Source organism: Sapajus apella, unplaced genomic scaffold, assembly GCF_009761245.1.
Source record: "Sapajus apella isolate SASKATOON/1434 unplaced genomic scaffold, GSC_monkey_1.0 scaffold12, whole genome shotgun sequence".
In the NCBI taxonomy this organism is placed as follows: domain Eukaryota; kingdom Metazoa; phylum Chordata; class Mammalia; order Primates; family Cebidae; genus Sapajus; species Sapajus apella.
Window position 1 is genome coordinate 27102171 of NW_022436952.1, and position 20440 is coordinate 27122610.

General features: G+C 46.6%; 1 protein-coding gene across 12 annotated transcripts in view; it reads right to left on the bottom strand.

Moving 5' to 3' along the window:
* Positions 1-20440, bottom strand: part of TEX14 (testis expressed 14, intercellular bridge forming factor) — a 73289-nt gene that overhangs the window by 36165 nt on the left and 16684 nt on the right. For all 12 annotated transcript variants that reach the window (XR_004269688.1, XM_032280665.1, XM_032280656.1 and 9 more), the window contains exons 4-10: positions 20270-20406; positions 15691-15772; positions 14008-14138; positions 13077-13190; positions 11631-11754; positions 9007-9185; positions 1093-1244 (exon numbers count right to left, since the gene is read on the bottom strand). Coding sequence is in view for 11 of the 12 variants with exons in the window: in XM_032280665.1 (XP_032136556.1) it covers positions 1093-1244; positions 9007-9185; positions 11631-11754; positions 13077-13190; positions 14008-14138; positions 15691-15772; positions 20270-20406 (919 nt within the window). In the remaining variant the exon portion in view is untranslated. The remainder of the gene's footprint in view (positions 1-1092; positions 1245-9006; positions 9186-11630; positions 11755-13076; positions 13191-14007; positions 14139-15690; positions 15773-20269; positions 20407-20440) is intronic.

Below are 20440 nucleotides of genomic sequence, written 5' to 3' on the forward strand. Positions count from 1 at the left end.
TGTGTGTGTGTGTGTGTGTGTGTGTGTCTTTTTCTTGAAGGATTCCTTCCATCTTCAGATGTGACTACTTTCTTCACATCAGAGCTGTGGGATTGGAAGGACATCCATTTCTTTCAAATGACACTGTTGATACAACTACTGGACCCTGGGTGTGTTTAATTTCACAGTTTACTTCTCAGAGGCTAGTCTTTCCCCCTAATTTACAAGTTCTCAAGGGATACCTAACATAGATCCTAAGTATTGATACCAATATTCAGATTAAAAATTTTGCTTGGACTAAATGAATTATCACTGACAAGCAGATGGGTGGGCTTTGCTAAGTTTTTTTTTTTTTTTTGGAAGCAGTGGCACGACCTCAGCTCACTGCAACCTCTGCCTCCCAGGTTCAAGAGATTCTCCTGCCTCAGCCTCCTGAGTAGCTGGGCCTACAGGTGCATGCCCAGCTAATTTTTGTATTTTTAGTAGAGACAGGGTTTCACCACGTTGGCCAGGTTGGTCTCCAACTCCTGACCTCAGGTGAGCTGCCTGCCTTGGCCTCACAAAGTGCTGGGATTACAAGCATCAGCCACCTCGCCCAGTTTGCTGAGTCTTAAAGAATAGTTAAAAGACAAATATTTCTAGGCAATCATCTTATATTTTCTGTAAGCACAAAAAGGTTTCCTTAAGAAATCCCTTTTTTTTTTTTTTTTTTTTTTTGAGACGGAGTCTCACTCTGTTGCCCAGGCTGGAGTGCAGCGGCACAATCTTGGCTCACTGTAATCTCTACCTCCCACGTTCAAGTGATACTCCTGCCTCAGCCTCCCGAGTAGCTGGACCTACAGGCGTATACCACCACACCCGGTTAATTTTTGTATTTTTAGTAGAGATAGGGTTTCACCATGTTAGCCAGGCTGGTCTTGAACTCCTGACCTTGTGATCCACCCACCTCAGCCTCCCAAAGTGCTGGGATTACAGTCATGAGCCACCACGCCTGGCCAAGGAATCTCTTTTTAATAAGTCTTCTACTTTCATAAAAGTAAGTAACTCCTGGCGGGGAGAAAAATACAACCTAAGAATAGGGACTTTGGTCAACCATTAATGATCTTGATCTACCTGTTAAAATCTCCTGCACGATCATAGAAAAGCTGTAGATGTCCGACTTCACTGTGGCTGCCTTCTGTAAGATCACTTCTGGTGCGGCCCAGTTGTACAGCTGGGTAGGGAGGGGCACTTGAGTCAGGTCCCTCTGTACACCTCCATCCTGGCTATGGAAGGAAACACACAAGGCAGGGCTCATGCCTTAAAGGGCCTTTTATTAATCAAATCATTCATTCAGAGTCTTCCCGTTGCCCAGGCTGGAGAGCAGTAGCATGATCTCGCCTCACTGCAACCTCTGCCGTCTCCTGGGTTCAGGTGATTCTCCTGCCTCAGCCTCCCAAGTAGCTGGGCTTATAGGTGTGTGTCACCAGGCCAGGCTAATTTTTGTATTTTAGTAGAGACAGGGTTTCGCCATGTTAGCCAGGTGAGTGGTTCTTTTAATCAACACACTGCATTTGTGAAAACTTTGCCTCTGAAGGCTGACAACCTCTTTGAGCTTCTGTAAACCTAGCTAGACACTGAGCTAAACCATGCTGCTTCAGAGCTGTTCCAACACCTGCAATTCCTTACTGTTCCACCCAGGCCCTCACCCTGAGTTCATGTGGCAACTCTACTGCTTACCCACTTCACTCAAGTCACAGGAGCCTTCTTTCGGTTCCTCCAACATACCGAGCACATTACCACTTCGTCTTTGCACTGGCAGCTTCTGCCAGGTATGCCCTGCCCACAGATCCTAGAGTGACTAGCTGCTTCTTGTGACTTAGATTATTTGTCTGAAAGTCACTTCTTCAAGGAGGCCCTCCTTAACCATCTAAAGTAGTCTCATTTTATTGGTTCCAGAGCACTTGTTATTTGAATGCATGTTCATTTATTTAGTTTATTATCAGTCTCTCTTCCATTCTAGAGAGTCAGCTCCATGACAGTAAGCACCTCATCTGCCTTTATATCACTGTACCCCTGGGCTTTCGCAAGGGCCTTGATGCTTGCTGTTGAATAAATGAATGTAAGCTCTTCAAATATCCCCCCTCAAGACCCATCTGCTTTATTAAAGCCATCTGGGACTTCCCCAACTCCTCATGATTGCTTCTTTTCAGAACTCCTGCCCTTTTAGGATGGGCCCTCTCAGTTCAGTACTCAAAGGTTCACTTATTTGCTTAAAAAACTCATCTTCCCAAACAGACTCCTTAAGAGCTAAGTCAGAGCATCCTAAATGTCTTCTGGCCCAGCAAGAGCCCTCAGGGTAAACTCAGCACTGACTTCCACCCACAGGTATCATGAGAATCAAATGAGATCACGGATGCAGAAACACTCCGTGAGCCATAAAGCGCTCTTTCATGTAAAGAATTAGCACGAAGGGGCTGGGCATCTTGGCTCACGCCTGTAATCCCAGCACTTTGGGAGGCTGAGGCAGGTGGATCACAAGGTCAGGAGATCGAGACCATCCTGGTCCAACAAGGTGAAACCCCGTCTCTACTAAATATAAAAAGTTAGCCAGGCGTGGTGGCGTGTGCCTGTAATCCCAGCTACTGGTAGACTGAGGTAGGAGAATCACTTGAACCCAGGAGATGGAGGTTGCAGTGAGCAACCTGCACTCCAGCCTGGCAATAGAGTGAGACTCCGTTTAAAAAAAAAAAAAAACAAAAACAAACATTAGCATGAAGGCTGGGCACAGTGGCTCACACCTGTCATCCCAGCACCCTGGGAGGCTGAGGCGGGTGGATCATCTGAGGTCAGGAGTTCGAGACCAGCCTGGCTAACATGGTGAAACCCCATTTCTACTAAAAATACAAAAAATTAGCCAAGCGTGGTGGCACACACCTGTAATCCCAGCTACTTAGGAGGCTGAGGCAGGAGAATTGTTTGAACCCAGGAGGCAGTGGTTGCAATGAGCCAAGATCGCACCATTGTACTCCGGCTTGGGCAACAAGAGTGGAACTCCATCTCAAAAAAAAAAAAAAAAGAAGAAGAATTAGCATGAATATCATGGGAGGCATTCAGTAAAGAGTTAATGACTGTCAGTTGATAATTAAGAATTAAGTTTTTAAAATGCAAGCGACAGCAAGCTTTTTGTTGGTCTGGCAAAAGGATAGACTTTAGAGGATGAGATGGGCTTCTCAGACTTTGAGCAAACTTCCCTAAATAAAGTTTCTTGCAGCAAGTCTTTTCATAGAGGGCAGTGAGTTCACAAAGTCATGAAGGTGTAAAAGATAGTACTGACTTTAGTTGTATTGCTGAATAGTCAGGCATGGCCTGGCATAGTGTAAATAGTGTGGATATGTATATAAATTTAATATGTAAATATTTATATAGTAAAAATATGCAGGCCGGGTGCAGTGACTCACACCTACAATCCTAGCACTTTGGGAGGCCAAGGTGAGTGGATCATCTGAGGTCAGGAGTTCAAGACCAGTCTGGTCAACATAGTGAAACCCCATCTTTACTAAAAAGAGAAAAATTAGCTGGGCATGGTGGCACAGGCCTATAAAATCCCAGCCACTCAGGAGGCTGAGGCAGGAGAATTGCTTGAACCCAGGAGGAAGAGGTTGCAGTGAGCTGAGACTGCACCACTGTGCTTCAGCCTGAGTGACAGAGCAAGACTCCATCTCAAAAAACAAACAAACAAAAAAGCAAATATGTTAAACATTTACATAAATTTAATATACTTGCAAACACATTATATAATCATACATTAAATTAATAAATTAATACAAATTATATTTGTATCACAGAAAAAACAATGGTGTGCTTTATTGTCAGAGACATATTCTTTTTTTTTTTTTTTTTTTTTTAAAGACAGGGTTTCACCATGTTGGTCAGACTGGTCTTGAACTCCCGACCTCAGGTGATCTGCCCGCCTTGGCCTCCAAAGTGCTTGGATTACAGGTGTGAGCCACCACACCCGGCCTCTGTCAGAGATATATTCTGAGAACTACCATGCTTGGCTTTCCAAGTTGGAGGGCAATTCTCCAAGAGAAACACTGAAACCCACCTACCCTGACAAGCCTCCCAGTGTTGTCTAAGTCCCTGGCAAGAGACAAGTCACTTATAACAATGATTTAAATCCTTTCTCTTTTAATTCCTTTCTCTCTTACAATCCCTTCTTCCTTCTCTGTTAAAGCTAGCTGGGGCTGGGGGTCTTCTTTTCTTGCTGTTACTCTAGGACAGTTATTTTTCTTAACTTCAGTTCTGGCATCGTTAAAATTACATTAGGCTGCAGCTATGTGACACTGCTTACAAGGTCAATTCCAGTTCTAAAGATTCCATTAAGAAGGAGCTGAGGCCGGGCATGGTGGCTCAGCCAGGTGCGGAGGCTCACGCCTGTAATCCTAGCACTTTGGGAGGCTGGGCAGGCAGATCACATGAGGTCAGAAGTTTGAAACCAGCCTGGTCAACATGGTGAAAACCTCTCTCTACTAAAAATACAAAAATTTGCCGAGTGTGGTGGCACACACCTGTAATCCCAGCTACTCAAGAGGCTGAGGCAGGAGAATGCTTGAACCCGGAAGGCGGGGGTTGCAGTGAACCAAGACCATGCCACTGCCAACCTGGATAACAGAGCAAGATTCCATCTCAAGAAAAAAAAAGGTCAGGTGCAGCAGCTTATGCCTATAATCCCAGCACTTTGGGAGGCCAAAGCAGATACATCACTTGAGGTAAGGAGTTCAAGACCAGCCTGGCCAACATGGCGAAACCCCATCTCTACTAAAAACACAAAAATTAGCCAGGCATGGTGGCACGTGCCTGTAATCTCAGGTACTCGGGAGGCTGAGGCAGGAGAATTGCTTGAATCCGGGAGGCAGAGGTTGCTGTGAGCTGAGATCGCGCTACCGCATTCCAGCCTAGGCAACAGAGCAAGACCCCGTAAAAAAAAAAAAAAAAAAAAAAAAAAAAAACAGAGCTGAAGGGTAGGAGAAACAGCTGTATCACTTTTACACCAAGAAACGGAACACTATCCTTGACAGTAACATTCAACAAACTGATGGTCCTAGTAGAGTTACCAAAACTAAATATGGGATTGAAGGTTAGTGAATAATCCACTCATGTTATCAGCTTTCTAAATAGGGTATGTTGTTACACCTGCAGTGGCTTGCTGACTGATATTTCTGACACTTCTACCTCAAGTTCCATCCCAAGGTCATTCATAGATATTCACAGACCCTGGGTTACCTCCTACCCCCTCAATTGGCCAGCTGTTGACCCCAGAAGCTTCATGTATTTCACTTCATTTCCTCCCATTTTGGCTCCATGGTCACCACCAGGCCCTGTCTCATGGTCTCTTGGCTGGTGTTCCTGTCCTCAACCACCAATCCATCCTGCCCCTATATCCTGGAGACATCCTCTATCATCTGGTTTAGCCCCATCTGTGTCTCAAACGAACTGGATAACTTCACACCATTGCTTCACTCTTGAGTGCCTCAATTTCCTCAACTATAAAAGAATAGCATTGGGCTGGGCCATCTCCAAAGCTCCATTTCACTCTAGGATGCACATTCCTATAGAAGAGCAAGAGTAGAAGAAACTGCGGTACCTTTCTCTCAACAGCAGATGGCATTCCATCACTGACAACAGTCTACACCTCTTGGCTTCCACTGCTCCTGAACACAGAGCCAGAGGAGATAACCCTGCTCTGAACCATTTCAAGTTTTTCCTTCAACTAGATCATCTAATCATTTAAGAAACATTTACTGGCCAGGCGTAGTGGCTCATGCCTGTAATCAGGAGGCCAAGGCAGGAGGATTGCATGAGCCCAGGAGACTGAGGTTGTAGTGAGCCACTGTACTCTCACCTGGACAAAAGAGAGAGATCCTGTGTCCCTGATCCCCAAAAAAGAAGGCTGGGCATGGTAGCTCACAACTGTAATCCCAGCACTTTGGGAAGCCAGGTCAGGCAGACTGCATGAGTCCAGGAGTCTAAGTCCAGCCTGGGCAACATGGCATCACCCTGTCTCTATAAAAAACACAATTAGCCAGATGTGACGGTGCGTGCCTATAGTCCCAGCTACTCAGGAGGCTGAGGTAGGAAGATCGCTTGACATTGGAAGGTTGCAGTGAGCCAAGATTGTGCCACTGCACTCCAGCTTGGGTGATAAAGCAAAATCTTGTCTCAAAATATAAACAAATAAAACATTTACTGAGCACTTACGACATGTGGCAGGCCCAGAGCTGGTGATGAACTCCCCTTCTGGTGGGGCAGACACACTTGTATAGAAATGACTGTGGTATGGCCAGGCATGGTGGCTGAAGCCTGTAATCCCAGCACTTTGGGAGGCTGAGGCGGGCGGATCTCAAGGTCAGGAGTTCGAGACCAGCCTGGCCAATATGATGAGACCCTGTTTCTACTACAAATACAAAAATTAGCTGGGCATGGTGGCGTGCACCTGTAGTCCCAGCTACTCGGGAAGCTGAGGTAGAAGAATCGCTTGAACCCAGGAGGCAGAGGTTGCAGTGAGCCAAGATCATGCCACTGCACTCAAGCCTGGCAACAAAAGGAGACTCTGTCTCAAAAAAAAAAAAAGAAAGAAAGAGAGAGAAATAACTGTGGTAAACTTGGGTGATACACTTGAGGAGAGGAATATGCAAAGTGCCTCAGGGGATGAGGGCATCAGTACAGACTTCACAGAGAGTGTGTCTGAAATGAGTTTAAAAGGCAAAAGCAGTGTGTGCCAGGTATTCCAGATGCAGAGAGCAGTGTAGTGAAAGTGCCTTCAATGGTCAGGAGGGAGCAGGGCAGTTATGAGGTTGGCACAACGGGTAGACTCCCACTTGGGGAGGCTTCTGCTCCCTGCAAAGGGGTCTGGACTTAATCCTGCAGGCAACGAAGAGACCCTGAAAGCTTTTAACTCAATAGATTAAGAATGGACCATATGTGAGGCTGAGCAGCTCAACTAGTGACAGTCATCTGCCTGTTCCCATCTAGAAAAGTGTCATGGCTCCAGTCACACCCTAACAGCTCCCCTGCTTTCTCTTGCCCAGTCACAGCCCCTTTCCATACATATGAGCAAGACGGAGGATTTTTTTTTTTTTTTTTTGAGATGGAGTTTTGCTCTTATCACCCAGGATGGAATGCAATGGTGCAATCTTGGCTCACCACAACCTCCTCCACCTCCCGGGTTCAAACTATTTTCCTGCCTTAGCCTACCGAATAACTGAGACTACAAGCACCTGACACTATGCCTGGCTAATTTTATATTTTTAGTAGAGACGAGGTTTCTCCATGTTGGTCAGGCTGGCCTCGAACTCCTGACCTCTGATGACCTGCCCACCTCAGCCTCCCAAAGTGCTGGGATTATAGGTGTGAGACACCATGCCTGGTCAAGAGGGAGGATCTTAACCTACAAATCACCTATGACACTATAATGCTCAAAAAAATCCTATCCTAAGAACACAGCATCCCAATGTTCTTAGGATAAAATTCAAACTCCTCACCAGGGCACACAAGGCCAAGAACAACCTGGCCTCTGCTTCCTCTCCATGCAGAGGGACAAGCGGCACTCCAGGTCCGGGAAAGTGAGAGCCAAAAAACATATGGAGAGTGCACATGTGCAAAGGACTGTTCTGGGCATTTGAAATATAGCAGTGAATAAAACAGAAATCCCTGCCTCATGGAGCTTTTCATCTTTGAGAGAAGTTACAGAGTATGTGACAAGCAAAGACCTGGTAAGAGACAGGAAACTAAGCATCAGTGATAGGTAGGTGGAAGACAAGGGTAAGAGGAGGTAGGTGGGTTTAGGCAAGGGGTGTGCCCAGTGGCTGAGGCCTCACAGAAGAGCAGAACCAATACTGGCCCAAAGGCTCAGAGCTGTGGATAGCAGTAAGGAAGCACAGGGGAGAGCCTCTGCCTCTCAAATCTTGGGGGCTCTCAGGAGGACTTGGATTTCTGCCAATAGGAAATTAAGCCCATCTACCAACTCCCGAATATTCACTGCCTCTCTCACTGTGCTGAGCCCCTTGAGGGCAGAGAATGCCTTCCATGTCCATCCAGTCCAGTGCCTGGCCCAGATGTAGGAGATGTGACAGACCATTAGGCTGATTAGCACCCATCACCTTCTCTCCTTCCAGGATGCACAGCTAAGGCACAGCTCAGCCTCCCTCCAGTAAAAGGTGACCAGGCTCTGGCCACTGCAAAGTAAGAGGCAGTAATGTACCTATTTCAGACTGGCCCCAAACCCCACTGTGTCCCCTCCATGTTCTTTTTTTTTTTTTTTTTTTGCCTGCTGACTGGCAGTGCAAAGAATGCAGTGGGGGATCAAAGCCTAGAACTTGGTGAAGCTACAGACTGGAGTGACAGAGAACACTGTCCCCACCTCCAACACACGCTGGATTGCAACAAGAGTGAGAAATACACCTCATTGTGTTAAAAGCCGCTGAAAATTTTGGAGTCAATAATTACAGCATTTATACACATTGGCTAATGTGAGCTCTTACTTGTTAAATGTTTATTAAAGTGTCTCCAGGGCAGGTGCAGTGGCTCATGCCTATAATCCCAGCTCTTTGGGAGGCCGAGACAGGTGGATCATGAGGTCAAGAGATTGAGACCATCCTGGACAACATGGTGAAAGCCCACCTCTACTAAAAATACAGAATTAGCTTGGCATGGTGTCACATGCCAAAATCCCAGCTACTCGGGAGGCTGAGGCAGGAGAATAGCTTGAACCTGGGAAGCTGAGGTTGCAGTGAGCCGAGATCACGCTACTGCACTCCAGCCTGGCGACAGAGCAAGACTCTGTCTCATAAAAAAATTATAAATAAATAAATAAATATCTCCTCTAGCCTTGGCAGACGGGATAAGGCATTTGGAACAGATTTAGCCACTGATGGACAGGTTCAGCTCACCAATGAGGAGTCCCACCAGATCAGATTCTGTGTCTACAGGAGAGGTCCCCAAGGGAGATCACCTTCAGGAGAAAGTTCTGCTCCATGTTGTGCCTACCTTTCCATCATGTACTCCAGGTTGGTCAGCCTCGCTTCACCTGGGGAGATGATATGGATAGCATAGGAGCTGAGGGAGCGGTGGATAAACCCCCGGAAATGCAGGTATCGCAGGGCATCAGAGATCTGGAGCAGCAGATGCACAATCACCTCCATGTGTAGCACTGGGAACTGGGACCGCTGCAAGAAAGTGATAAAATGCCAAGAAAAAAAAAGGACTGAGGCCCTGACACTGTGGAACGTTTTGTGATTTCCAAAGTCTTTTCATATGATCCTCATGGTTACCAAGGATCCCCATTTTACAGATTCAGAACCTAATGGTCAGTGAGGCTACTGAATGGCCTGACATCCCAACGACTCAGGCCTCCTGAACTCAAACCTGGATTCCTTCTCCTCAGCTAAGCTGCTTCACACCACAAAAAATGAAAAGAAACTTCTCAAAGTCCGGTATGTGCATTCAGGATTGGCCTAGGGAAAACTGCCAGCAGAGGTCCCCCACAACACCAGTAAACCTGCCCTGTCCCCTCCATGTCCAAGCCCAAGCTGCTGGGGAGAACCTGGAAGCTCAAAGGACTGGCAGGACGCAGACAACCAATCCAGTCCCTAACCTAGTCAGACCAGCCAGAAAGTGCACCCTAAAGGGACAGAAATTTACTAACATTAACACACCTGGCTGACTATAGTCTTAATGGGTCTCTCCCCCAGAGAAATGCTCTTTAGAGTAATATCCTCACTCAAGGGGGAAAAACAGAACAGGAGGTCCTGAGACAGAAGAAAGGGCAAGCCATTTGAGGGAAGGACCCTTCTTAGAGGGGCTCTCCTCACTTCTATCCAGGGTCTTTAGAACAAAGTCATAGAGGGAAAAAACCCAAATACTCCAAGATTTCTCTAAACCTACATTTCAGCCCAAAGCACCATCCCAAAGACTCTATATAAGACAGGAAAGATGTCTCCTAACCCCAAAGAAACTTCAGAGGTGAGAAGGGAGTGATAAAGGCCTCTACAGAAACAACTGGGATGGAGCACAAGTAAAAATGTAGGAAAATAAAGCCAGTAGCTGCTGCATTATACTTAGTCAAAAGGTGTCTATGTTTTGTGGGTCTGTTGCACTCTTAGATATCTCATAAAGAAGCAGGACTAGGCTGGCCACAGTGGCTTGCACCAATAAACCCAAGACTTTGGGAAGCTAAGGCAGGATGATCGCCTAAAACCAGAAGTTCAAGACCAGCCTGGGCAACACAGCGGGACCATAATTCTACTAAAAATTAAACAATTAGCTGGGTGGGGGCAGGGCGCAGTGGCTCACACCTGTAATCCCAACACTTTAGGAGGCCGAAGCAGGTGGATCAACTGAGATCAATTCAAGACGAGCCTGGCCAACATGGTGAAATCCCATCTCTACTAAAAATACAAAAATTAGAATGGTGTGGTGGCGGGCACCTATAATCCCAGCTACTTGGGAGGCTGAAGAAGGAGAATCGCTTGAACCAGGGAGGCAGAAGTTGCAGTGAGCCAAGATCGTGCCATTGTACTCCAGCCTGGAGGACAGAAAGGAAGTCTGTCTCAAAAAAAAAAAAAAGAAAAATTAGCTGGGCATGATGGCATGCACCTGTAGTTCCAGCTACCTGGGAGACTGATGTAGGAGGATCATTTCAGCCCATGAGTTCAAGGTTACAGTGAACTATGATCTCACTACTGTATTCCAGCCTGGGCAATAGAGCAAGACCCTGTCTCAAAAAAAAAGCAGAACAGGCTAGGTGCAGTGGCTCACATCTGTAATCCCAGCACTTTGAGAGACCAAAGTGGGCAGATCACTTGAGGTCAGGAGTTCAAGACCAGCCTGGCAAACATGGTGAAACCCTGTCTCTACTAAAAAAAAAAAATTAGCCAGGCATGGTGGCAGGTGCCTGTAATCCCAGCTACTCTGGAGACTGAGGCAGAAGAATCACTTGAAACCAGGAAATGGAAGTTGCAGTGAGCCAAGATTGTGCCACTGCACTCCAGCCTAGGCAACAGAGGGACTCTGTCTCATATATACATATACATATACATATAAAAAAGGGGGAATGAACAAGGACAGCTTTGAGTTTAAAGAAGCAATAACAAAAAAACGCACACTGACAATAATAAAACCATACTAGTTCTGACCATGTGCTTATCAGCCTTAAACAGTACATTATAAAGCCCCTATAAAGCAAAAGAATAAAGATATTTATCTTCGCCAGGTGCAGTGGCTCACACCTGTAATCCCAACAATTTGGGAGGCCAAGGTGGGCAGATCACAAGGTCAAGAGTTCAAAACCAGCCTGACCAACATGGTGAAACCCTGTCTTTACTAAAAATACAAAATTAGACAGGCGTGGTGGCATATGCCTGTAGTCCCAGCTATTCGGGAGGCTGAAGCAGGATAATCCCTTGAATCGGGGAGGTGGAAGTTGTGGTGAGCCAAGATGGCACCACTGCACTCCAGCCTGGGCAACAAGAGCTAAATTCTGTCCCAAAAAAAAAAAAAGATATTTAACTTCCATGCATGCAAAAATAGGATCGCCACAGCTAAGGCAAGAGGGTGGGGAGGGAAGAAACTGGGAGAGCAGCAATGGAAAATCCACGGAAACAGTGGTTTACTCGTTCATGAAGAACACTGAACAATGTGCCGATAGTGATGCGCTCGTACACAAGGCGGGTTTTCTTCAGGTCCTGGGACAGACACACAGCCATCAACTGCAGCAGGTAGGGGTGCCGGAGTTTGCTGCAAAAGAAAAGAAGCTTTAGACAGGGGAGAGGCGGACATAATGAAAAAATGGACGTAGGCCTTTTGAACACATTCTAAACAAATGCCATTTGTACACAATCTTTTCTAAGTAAACAGGATAGGGTGAGGGTTTCTGTTGGAATCTGTGGCCCTTGCTGATGAGAACCTGAGAGCTTAGATCCGTCAATGATAACAATGACAATGTGGCTAAGAGCTCCTGTACACTTTGTTTGCATACATCATCTCAGATCCTAACAACCACCTGTAAGAAATGTATCATTACACTCATTTTAGAGACGAGGAGACCAACATCAAGGAAAGGCAGGGCCTGGTACAGTTGCTCATGCCTGTAATCAAAACATTTTGGGAGGCCAAGGCAGGCAGATCACTTGAGATCAGGAGTTCAAGACCAGCCTGGCCAAGATGGTGAAACCCCATCTCTACCGAAAATACAAAAGTTACCCAGGTGTAGTGGCACACACCAGTAGTTCCAGCTACTCAGGAGGCTGAGGCCCAGGAAGTGGAGGTTGCAGTGAGCCCAGATCCTGCCACTGCACTCCAGAGCAAGAGTTGGTCCCCCCCCGCAAAAAAAAGGAAATATGTCAGGAATTCACCACCCAAGGTCGCATGCCTGACTCAGCCTCATGCCAAAGTCTATGTTGCCCAGGCTGGAGTTCTTCAGCTTTCTTGGGTCCCTTCAAGCCGACTTCCACAAAAAGAAGGATGTAGCCTCTCTAGATGCCTCCTGCAGGAGTTGAGGAGCCTTCTCAGGAGACACCTTGATAAGCCTGGGTCCACTGAATGAATAAATCAAGAGCCTGTCCTCGCAAGAGCAGAAGGACCTAACTCTGCAGCCACAGGAATCCTAAGGTCCAGAGATCCATGAACATGTCCTCAATGGCAGAGATATATCCTCAGACATCTGGATCTCATACAAGCCATGCTCTATGAAAACAGAATAGTCACATGCCTTTCTGATGGGCACAGGGCCTAAAGTGGGTGGGACTCAGAACTTGTAGCAGGATAACCAGAAGGGCCTGCATGGAGGCTGCAGCATTCAGGGATGTGGGTTACAGGGCAGCTGACAGACAGAGCCCCTCACCACCACTGTCCCCACTGCTCAGGCTACTCATTAACTTCTCTTCCTCTTTCCTGGCAGCCCTTGGAAGTCAAGTCAATCAATTTCAACAGTCAGGAAATGCTGAGATTGAGAGGGGCTGGAGCTCCCCATCCTAGGCACAGAGCTAAACAGCCCAGAACCTGGGTCTATAGAGAGACCTGGACCTATAAGGGGCCTGGTCCTTAGGTCTCCTTCTCACCTGCTGTGTTCCTGCTCAGCAATTAACAAGTCGGCCAGCCGCAGCTTGCTGCAGTGTGGGTGGGTAGGGAGATTCAGCTCTTTCACTGTGACCCTGTTCCCATTCCACACCAGGCTACAAAGACAGGAAAGAGTTTCAACAGAAAGGATTGAGCAGCCACTTCTTCAGTGAATGAGTTTTCCTAAGCAAGGACCAGAAATGTGGTCTCTACATAGAACCTGAAATACCACTGGGCACTACTGGGTCCTCCCTCCCACTACCCCCAGGTAATAAGGCACCCTAGGGAACTTAGGTGTAGGTGGTGGGAAGTCACTGATTTCAAGGGAGTGACTTGATCAGGTTTGTATTCAGAGGCAGAATGGTACCAGCAGCGTGGGGAATGGGTAGGGGAGGGGTGGTCCAGTCAATGGGAGGCCAGTTAGGAGACCAGTCCAGCTGAGGGATGGTGATGACTTAGGCAAAGGCAGCAGCAATAAGACAGTTTCTATAGGGGGACTCATTACCTTTGGCCTATATCAGAGGCAAGACAGTCACTACCAAGTTGCCCTCTAATTCTTTAGCAAGCAGAGATATTAAAATATTGTAATGAATAATCTTTCAGAGCAGCAGTTCTCCCACCAGAGGACATTTGGCAATGTCTGTAAGACAATTTGGTTGTCACAGCTGTGGGGGCTGTAAGGGACTAGTACTGACACTAGTGGGTAGAAACCAGGGACTTCTAACATCCTACAACGCACAGGACTGCTCCCAACAACAAAGGATCATCTGGCCCAAAATGGTAATAGTGTCCTGGCTGAGAAATCCTGATTTAGACAGATGTTCTTGTGTTTCCTGTGTTTGAGTAGAAACTCCCCACACATAAGGAAGTCACATGCAGCCCACTCTTCCTCTGAAACTGAATCAGACCTCCCACAGGCCAGTCCCCACTTACTTGGTCATGACCATGTAGGGGCCACTGAAGAAAGAGAAAGTGGGCTCATCATCAGCTTGAATCACTTCCTTTTCTCCAATAACAGGAAGAGATCCTAGATAGGCTATCTGTGTCGCCCCTGTGAGATAAAACTGAAACCAAGGCATAGCCTCAAATTATGGGGAGAGGAAGGAAAAGTAGAATACATCCAGAATCTTAACAGCCAGCTAAAAGAATGACAGCTGCTATTTATCAACTTTCTGAATACTCCTATGCACTGGGCACTTTTCTTTTTAAGACAGGGTTTCACTCTGTCACCCAGGCTGGAGCATATGGCACAATCTTGGCTCACTGCAGCCCTGACCTCCTGGGTTCAAGCAATCTTCCCAACCCAGCCTCCCAAGTAGCTGGGAATATAAGCATGCACCACTGTATCTGGCTAATTTTATTTTGTTTTGTTTTGTTTTTTGTTTGTTTTTTTAGACAGAGTCTCACTCAGTCGCCCAGGCTGGAATGCAGTGGCACGATCTCGGCTCACTGCAACCTCCGCCTCCAGGGTTCAAGTGATTCTTCCACCTCAGTCTTCCGAGTAGCTGGAAGGCGCTCGCCACCATGCCCGGCTAATTTTTGTATTTTTAGTGGAGACAGGGTTTCACCATGTTGGCCAGGCTGGTCTTGAACTCCAGGCCCTGTGATCTGCGCAGCCTCTCAAAGTGCTGGGATTTCAGGCACGAGCCACTGCACCCAGCCTTTTTTGTTTTTCATAGAGACGGGCTTTTGCCACATTGGCTGGTCTCAAACTCCTGGGCTCAAGTGATCCACTCACCTTGGTCTCCCAAAGTGCTAAGATTATAGGTGTGAGCCACCAGCCCTTACCACAATCCTTTAATCTTTAATTATTATCTTTAATCTTTCTAAAAATCTTTCAAGATTCTATTATTCTTTCCTTTTTATTCTTTTCCCTGAAGAAACTGAAGCTCACAGAAAGAAATCAGATGCCTCAAGTGGCATGGCTGGGACTGAGAAGCCTACTGTGGCCCCCACGGCACCCAGGATTGTGTGCGGCCAAATCTGATATTCCTCCTCCCTCTCCCCTCCAGGCTGCCTCAGCACAACAAACAGAATGGAGAGTAGGACTGGGTGAGGTGGCTTACTCTTGCAATCCCGGTACTTTGAGAGGCCAAGGTGGCTGAATTACTTGAGTCCAGGAGTTTGAGATCAACCAGGGAACATGGTGAAATCCCATCTCTACTAAAAATACAGGTAACAGGTGGTGGTGGGCACCTGTGATCCCAGCTCCTTGGGAGGCTGAGGCACAAAATTGCCTGAACCCAGTAGGCAGCGGTTGCAGTGAGCTGAGATTGCGCCATTGCACTCTACCCTGGGCAACAGAGCAAGACTATCTCAAAAAAAAAATAAATAAATAAAAAATTAAAAATAAAAAACTAAAAATTAATTAATTAAAAGATAATTTTCTAAACTCAAATCTAACCCAGGGTCATCCAAGGGAATTATCTGGGGTTTTCACAATTTGTTAGTAAGGACAGGAACACTGAGAGATACCTTTCCCTCAACAGGGACAAAAAAGAAAAGAACAACACTTTGGTGAGGATAAGGAAGGAGGAGTAGGACAAAGGTGGGAGATGGGCCCGATGATTGTCCAGTTAGTACTGCAAACACTGGCTGTCAGTGGCAACCTCTTACCTTCCCAAAGCCAAAGCTGTAGATATTTTGAGCAGAAATGACTCCAGCTTTAAGCAGTCGCTTAGGAGACCCATTAGGGTTTCTAGAAATATTTAAAAGAAGGAAAAAAAACTCAAGAGTTAACCACTCTTATCCAGAAGTTTATGCTTAACCAAGTCTTCAGAAGGTATAGTTGATTTTGTCTTTACTGCTAGACTTTTTGTTACAAACTTAGAGATGATGTAATAGCCAGCTTCTGAGAGGGCTTCTATGATTCTCACTTACCACTATGCATAACCTCGTGTAGCCCCTCACGGGTCAGATAGGGCTGACCTGTTAACTCATTTTTGACTGTTAACAGTACAAAAACAGTGATGGTATGTCACTTTGAGGCTAAATCTACCAGGGATTCTGCCCTGACTTCTCTTGGATCATTTGCTCTGCCAGCTGCCATAATATGAGAACATTCAAGCAGCCCTAGGGAAAAAAGGCTCAATGCCCATCACCATGGCAATTTCCCGGCCATGTGAATGAGCTGTCTTGGAACTGGATTGACCATCCTCAGTCAAGCCTTCAGATTAACACAGCCCTAACTGACATCTTGACTGCAACTTCATTAGAAACCCTGAGCCAGAACAATCTAGTAAAACCATTCCCTGATTCCTGATCCACAGAAATTGTGTGAGATAAAAATGTTTAATTGCTAAGTTTGGTGGGTGATTCATTATGTAGCAATAGATAACAAATACAGACGATCAGAGTTGGAAATAATCATAAAGCAAATCTTGTCCAGTTTTTCATTATATAGGCAAAAATGAAGCCCAGGCACAGGAAACCTGCTGGCCTGAGGTCATAAAACACAGCAGTGACCAGATTCTGATGTTGCTCATACCAGCTACCGTTCTTCCCATATTCCACACGCAAACCACCACCTGCACATCAGGGCCCCCATTCACTGAAGGAGCCTTGCAAGAAGGGGTGATGCTTCTTATTTCTTTGGCTCCCAGAACCTGCATGGTGCCATGCAGTAGATGCTCAGTTAAGGCTTGCCAGATCAGTAGTTTCAGCTCAGACTGAAGGGGAACACATCCTACCGACAACAGAGACACTTTCTTTTTCTCGGCAAATAGCAAAGGAGCTGGGGGACCGTGCATATTCAGGGCCAGCCTACATCAGGTCTATGAGGCCCCACATGCCACTATTAGTGAACAGAGGTAAATACTTTACTTCTGCTCTATTTCCTCAGCAACTCATCAGTGTCAGGCTGTCCCATCCCTGCTATAAGCTGCTATGCTATTGAGAAGACTTTGAAGTTCAGACTGAGATAAACTCAGCATCCCAATTTACACCTACTGTCTTAGCACCATTATTGATAGTTTCCCTTTCACTTGTAAAACAGCCAAAAGATAATAAGCTATATGGTCACTCTCACTTGAGTAGACAGATTATAAGAAAAAAGCCACTTTTCTACACTAAATCATCAGTCTCTTCTTAAAATAAGGCCTATGTGCTTAGGCCTCAAAAGATCTAGGAGACAGTAGACCATTTCCTGCCCAGAGGAACGGATCTTGTGCTGACAGTGAGGGTGTTAGCCTCCAGCAGCAGTGGAACTGGGGGTTACCACTGACAAGGCCTCCTGCCTTCCACTCTGGGGCCTCCTGGCTCTTTGGAGGGGAGAGTTCTATTTCAGCCAAAGAGCTGAGTATTCTCTAACAATGACCTGGCCAACAACTGAAGTTCAGACCAACATTTCCGGCTCTCTTACCTAAATTTCTCAGCACACATCTATATAACTAAACTCAGCTGGGTAGACTGAAGAAAAAACTAACTCCAGTCATCTACAGCCATCGGTTCTCAACTCAGTGCTTTTCTTCTTTCCCCAGTCCAAGCTCTGTGCAAACACACACGTGTGAGGAATCTTATCTGACATGGAACCACTCACAAATCTCAGAGACTAACTCTAATTTCAAGAATTTGTGTGACTTTTTTACATTAAGAGGAGAGGGGCCGGACATGATGGTTCACATCTGTAATCCCAACGTTGCTGGAGGTGGAGGTAGGCGGATCACCTGAGGTCAGGAATTCCAGACCAGCCTGACCAACATGGTGAAACCTCATCTCTACTAAACATATAAAATTAGCCAGGTGTGAGCCGGGCGCGGTGGCTCAAGCCTGTAATCCCAGCACTTTGGGAGGCCAAGGCGGGTGGATCACGAGGTCAAGAGATCGAGACCATCCTGGTCAACATGGTGAAACCCCGTCTCTACTAAAAATACAAAAAAATTAGCTGGGCATGGTGGCGAGTGCCTGTAATCCCAGCTACTCAGGAGGCTGAGGCAGGAGAATTGCCTGAACCCAGGAGGCGGAGGTTGCGGTGAGCCGAGATCGCGCCATTGCACTCCAGCCTGTGTAACAAGAGTGAAACTCCGTCTCAAAAAAAAAAAAAAAAAAAAAAAAAAAAATTAGCCAGGTGTGGTGGTGGGTGCCTATAATCCCAGCTACTCAGGGGGCTGAGGCATAAGAATTGGAGAACTGCTTGAACCCAGGAAACAGAGGTTGCAGTGAGCTGAGATTGCACTACTGCACTTCTGCCTGGGCAACAGAGTAAGATTCCATCTCAAAAAAAAAAAAAAAAAAGTTGGGGGAAAGAAGTGTATTCCCATCTAAGCATTTCATTAACCCCATAAGAATATTTCCTCTAATTCTAAACTAGATGCTGTATCTAGATGAGTAACTTAGATTGTAAAAGCTCATTTACCCTTACACTTGGATTTTCTTTCAGGCTCACTCATGAGCCTCCTGTCCTTGGACAGAGCCCTACCATGCACCAAGCAGCTAAAGGTTAGTAGTGATGAATAGGACAGACACAGTCCCTGCCCTCTTGGAATACACAATTTAATTGGAAAACTGGAGAAGAATGTATACCGCCGGGCACGGTGGCTCACGCCTGTAATCCTAGCACTTTGGGAGGCCGAGGTGGGTGGATCACCTGAGGTCAGGAGTTCAAGACCAGCCTGGCCATCACGGTGAAACCCCATCTTTTAAAAAAAAAAAAGAATGTATACCAACAAAATAATTGCAAGCTGTGACAATTCGCTAAACTCGGAAGGAGGGGTCTCCATGCAAGCACCAGGGGTAGAAACAGGAGATGAAGTGGGAAGGAGTGGGAGGGCTTGGATGAAGCAGGGCCTCCAAAGCCAGATAACAGATTTGGTAGCTTATCCTAATAGCCATGGGGAAGATCCTTAAAGGGTTTTAGCAGAGTGGTACAACCTGATTTCCATTATTTTATTTTTATCATTTCATTTTTTTTTATTTTCATTTTTTGAGATAGTGTCTCACTTTGTTTCCCAGTCTGGAATGCAGTTGCACAATCTCAGCTCGCTGCAACCTCCACCTCCCGGGTTTAAGCAATCCTCTCAGCTTAGCCTCCTGAGTAGCTGGGACTATGAGATGCACACAACCACACTCAGCTAATTTTTATTTTTTTTTGGAGATGGAGTCTCACTCTGTCGCCCAGGCTGGAGTGCAGTGACGTGATCTCAGCTCACTGCAAACTCTGCCTCTAGGGTTCAAGCGATTCTCCTGCCTCAGCCTCTAGAGTAGCTGGGATTACAGGTGCGCACCACCACACCTGTCTAATTTTTGTAATTTTAGTAGAGATGGAATTTCACCATGTTGGCCAGGCTGGTCTCGAACTCCTGATCTCAGGTGATCTAACTGCCTCTGCCTCCCAAAGTGATTACAGGTGTGAGCCACTGCACCCAGCTACCTGATTTCCATTTTTAAAAGGTCATTCTGGGTGCAGAGTAAAGAACCAAAACTGGCCAGAGTGGCAGACAGCACAGCAGTTAGGAGTAACTGGGAATCATTAACTCATCTTGCCTGAGAAGCCAGCAGCATCAAATCATCAGAGGAAAACCAGAACCCGAAGTGCATGAATGACAGGACAAGGAAGACTGCAAGAGTGTGGTGAGCCCAGCTACCCAGCTTACAGAAAGACATGCCGTCAGAGAAAAGCAAAACGGGAGGGATTCTCCATATACAAACTCTACATCAACCAATCCCAGAGAAGTTAAAATGACTTCTCCCTGCCAAGCTTAGCCCTGAGTATGGAGGGAAGCATAGGGCCCACCTCCTGCAGCTGTGATGGGAGAGGGATGGGGCTGCCCACCGAGCTGGCAGCAAGTCTCTTATATCAGCTGAAAATAGCTAAGCACTTGCAGTCTTTTACAACCTTAGTAATAAAGGAACACTCTTTCCATGGTTCAGGAGATGACAAAAAAGCCAGCCAGGTGCCTTTCTGAGTAAGGGTTTTCTGCTGACCTAAGATGTAACCTTTCTGTTAACCACAGGGTGGTTCCCACCAGAGCCCACACTCATTTCTCTCACGCCTTCTCGGGGAGAGAGGAGAGAGAGCCAAAGGTGATCCTCTGGTCTCCCTTCATCAAGGCCAAGTCTTTTCTTTCCAAGCACACCCCTCTGGGCTGGATGCCACAGGGCACTGATATGGAGGAACCAATGCAGCCCATGCTGCAGGGCTCCCACGAGGAAGGCTGGGTGATGGAGAACATCGCACTCTGCTCAAGGCAGTACTCACCTCTGCACAAGGCCCCCAAGCCAGGGCGGGCTGTAGACGAGTCGCTGCGGGGAGTCTATCTTCTTTAGGAGGTCGTAAGAGAAGCCCTGGATGATAGCCTGCATGTGTGAGGCACAGCTCTGCATGAACTCCACTATCTGCAAAATGTCGCAGAGACACCCAATGCAGGCA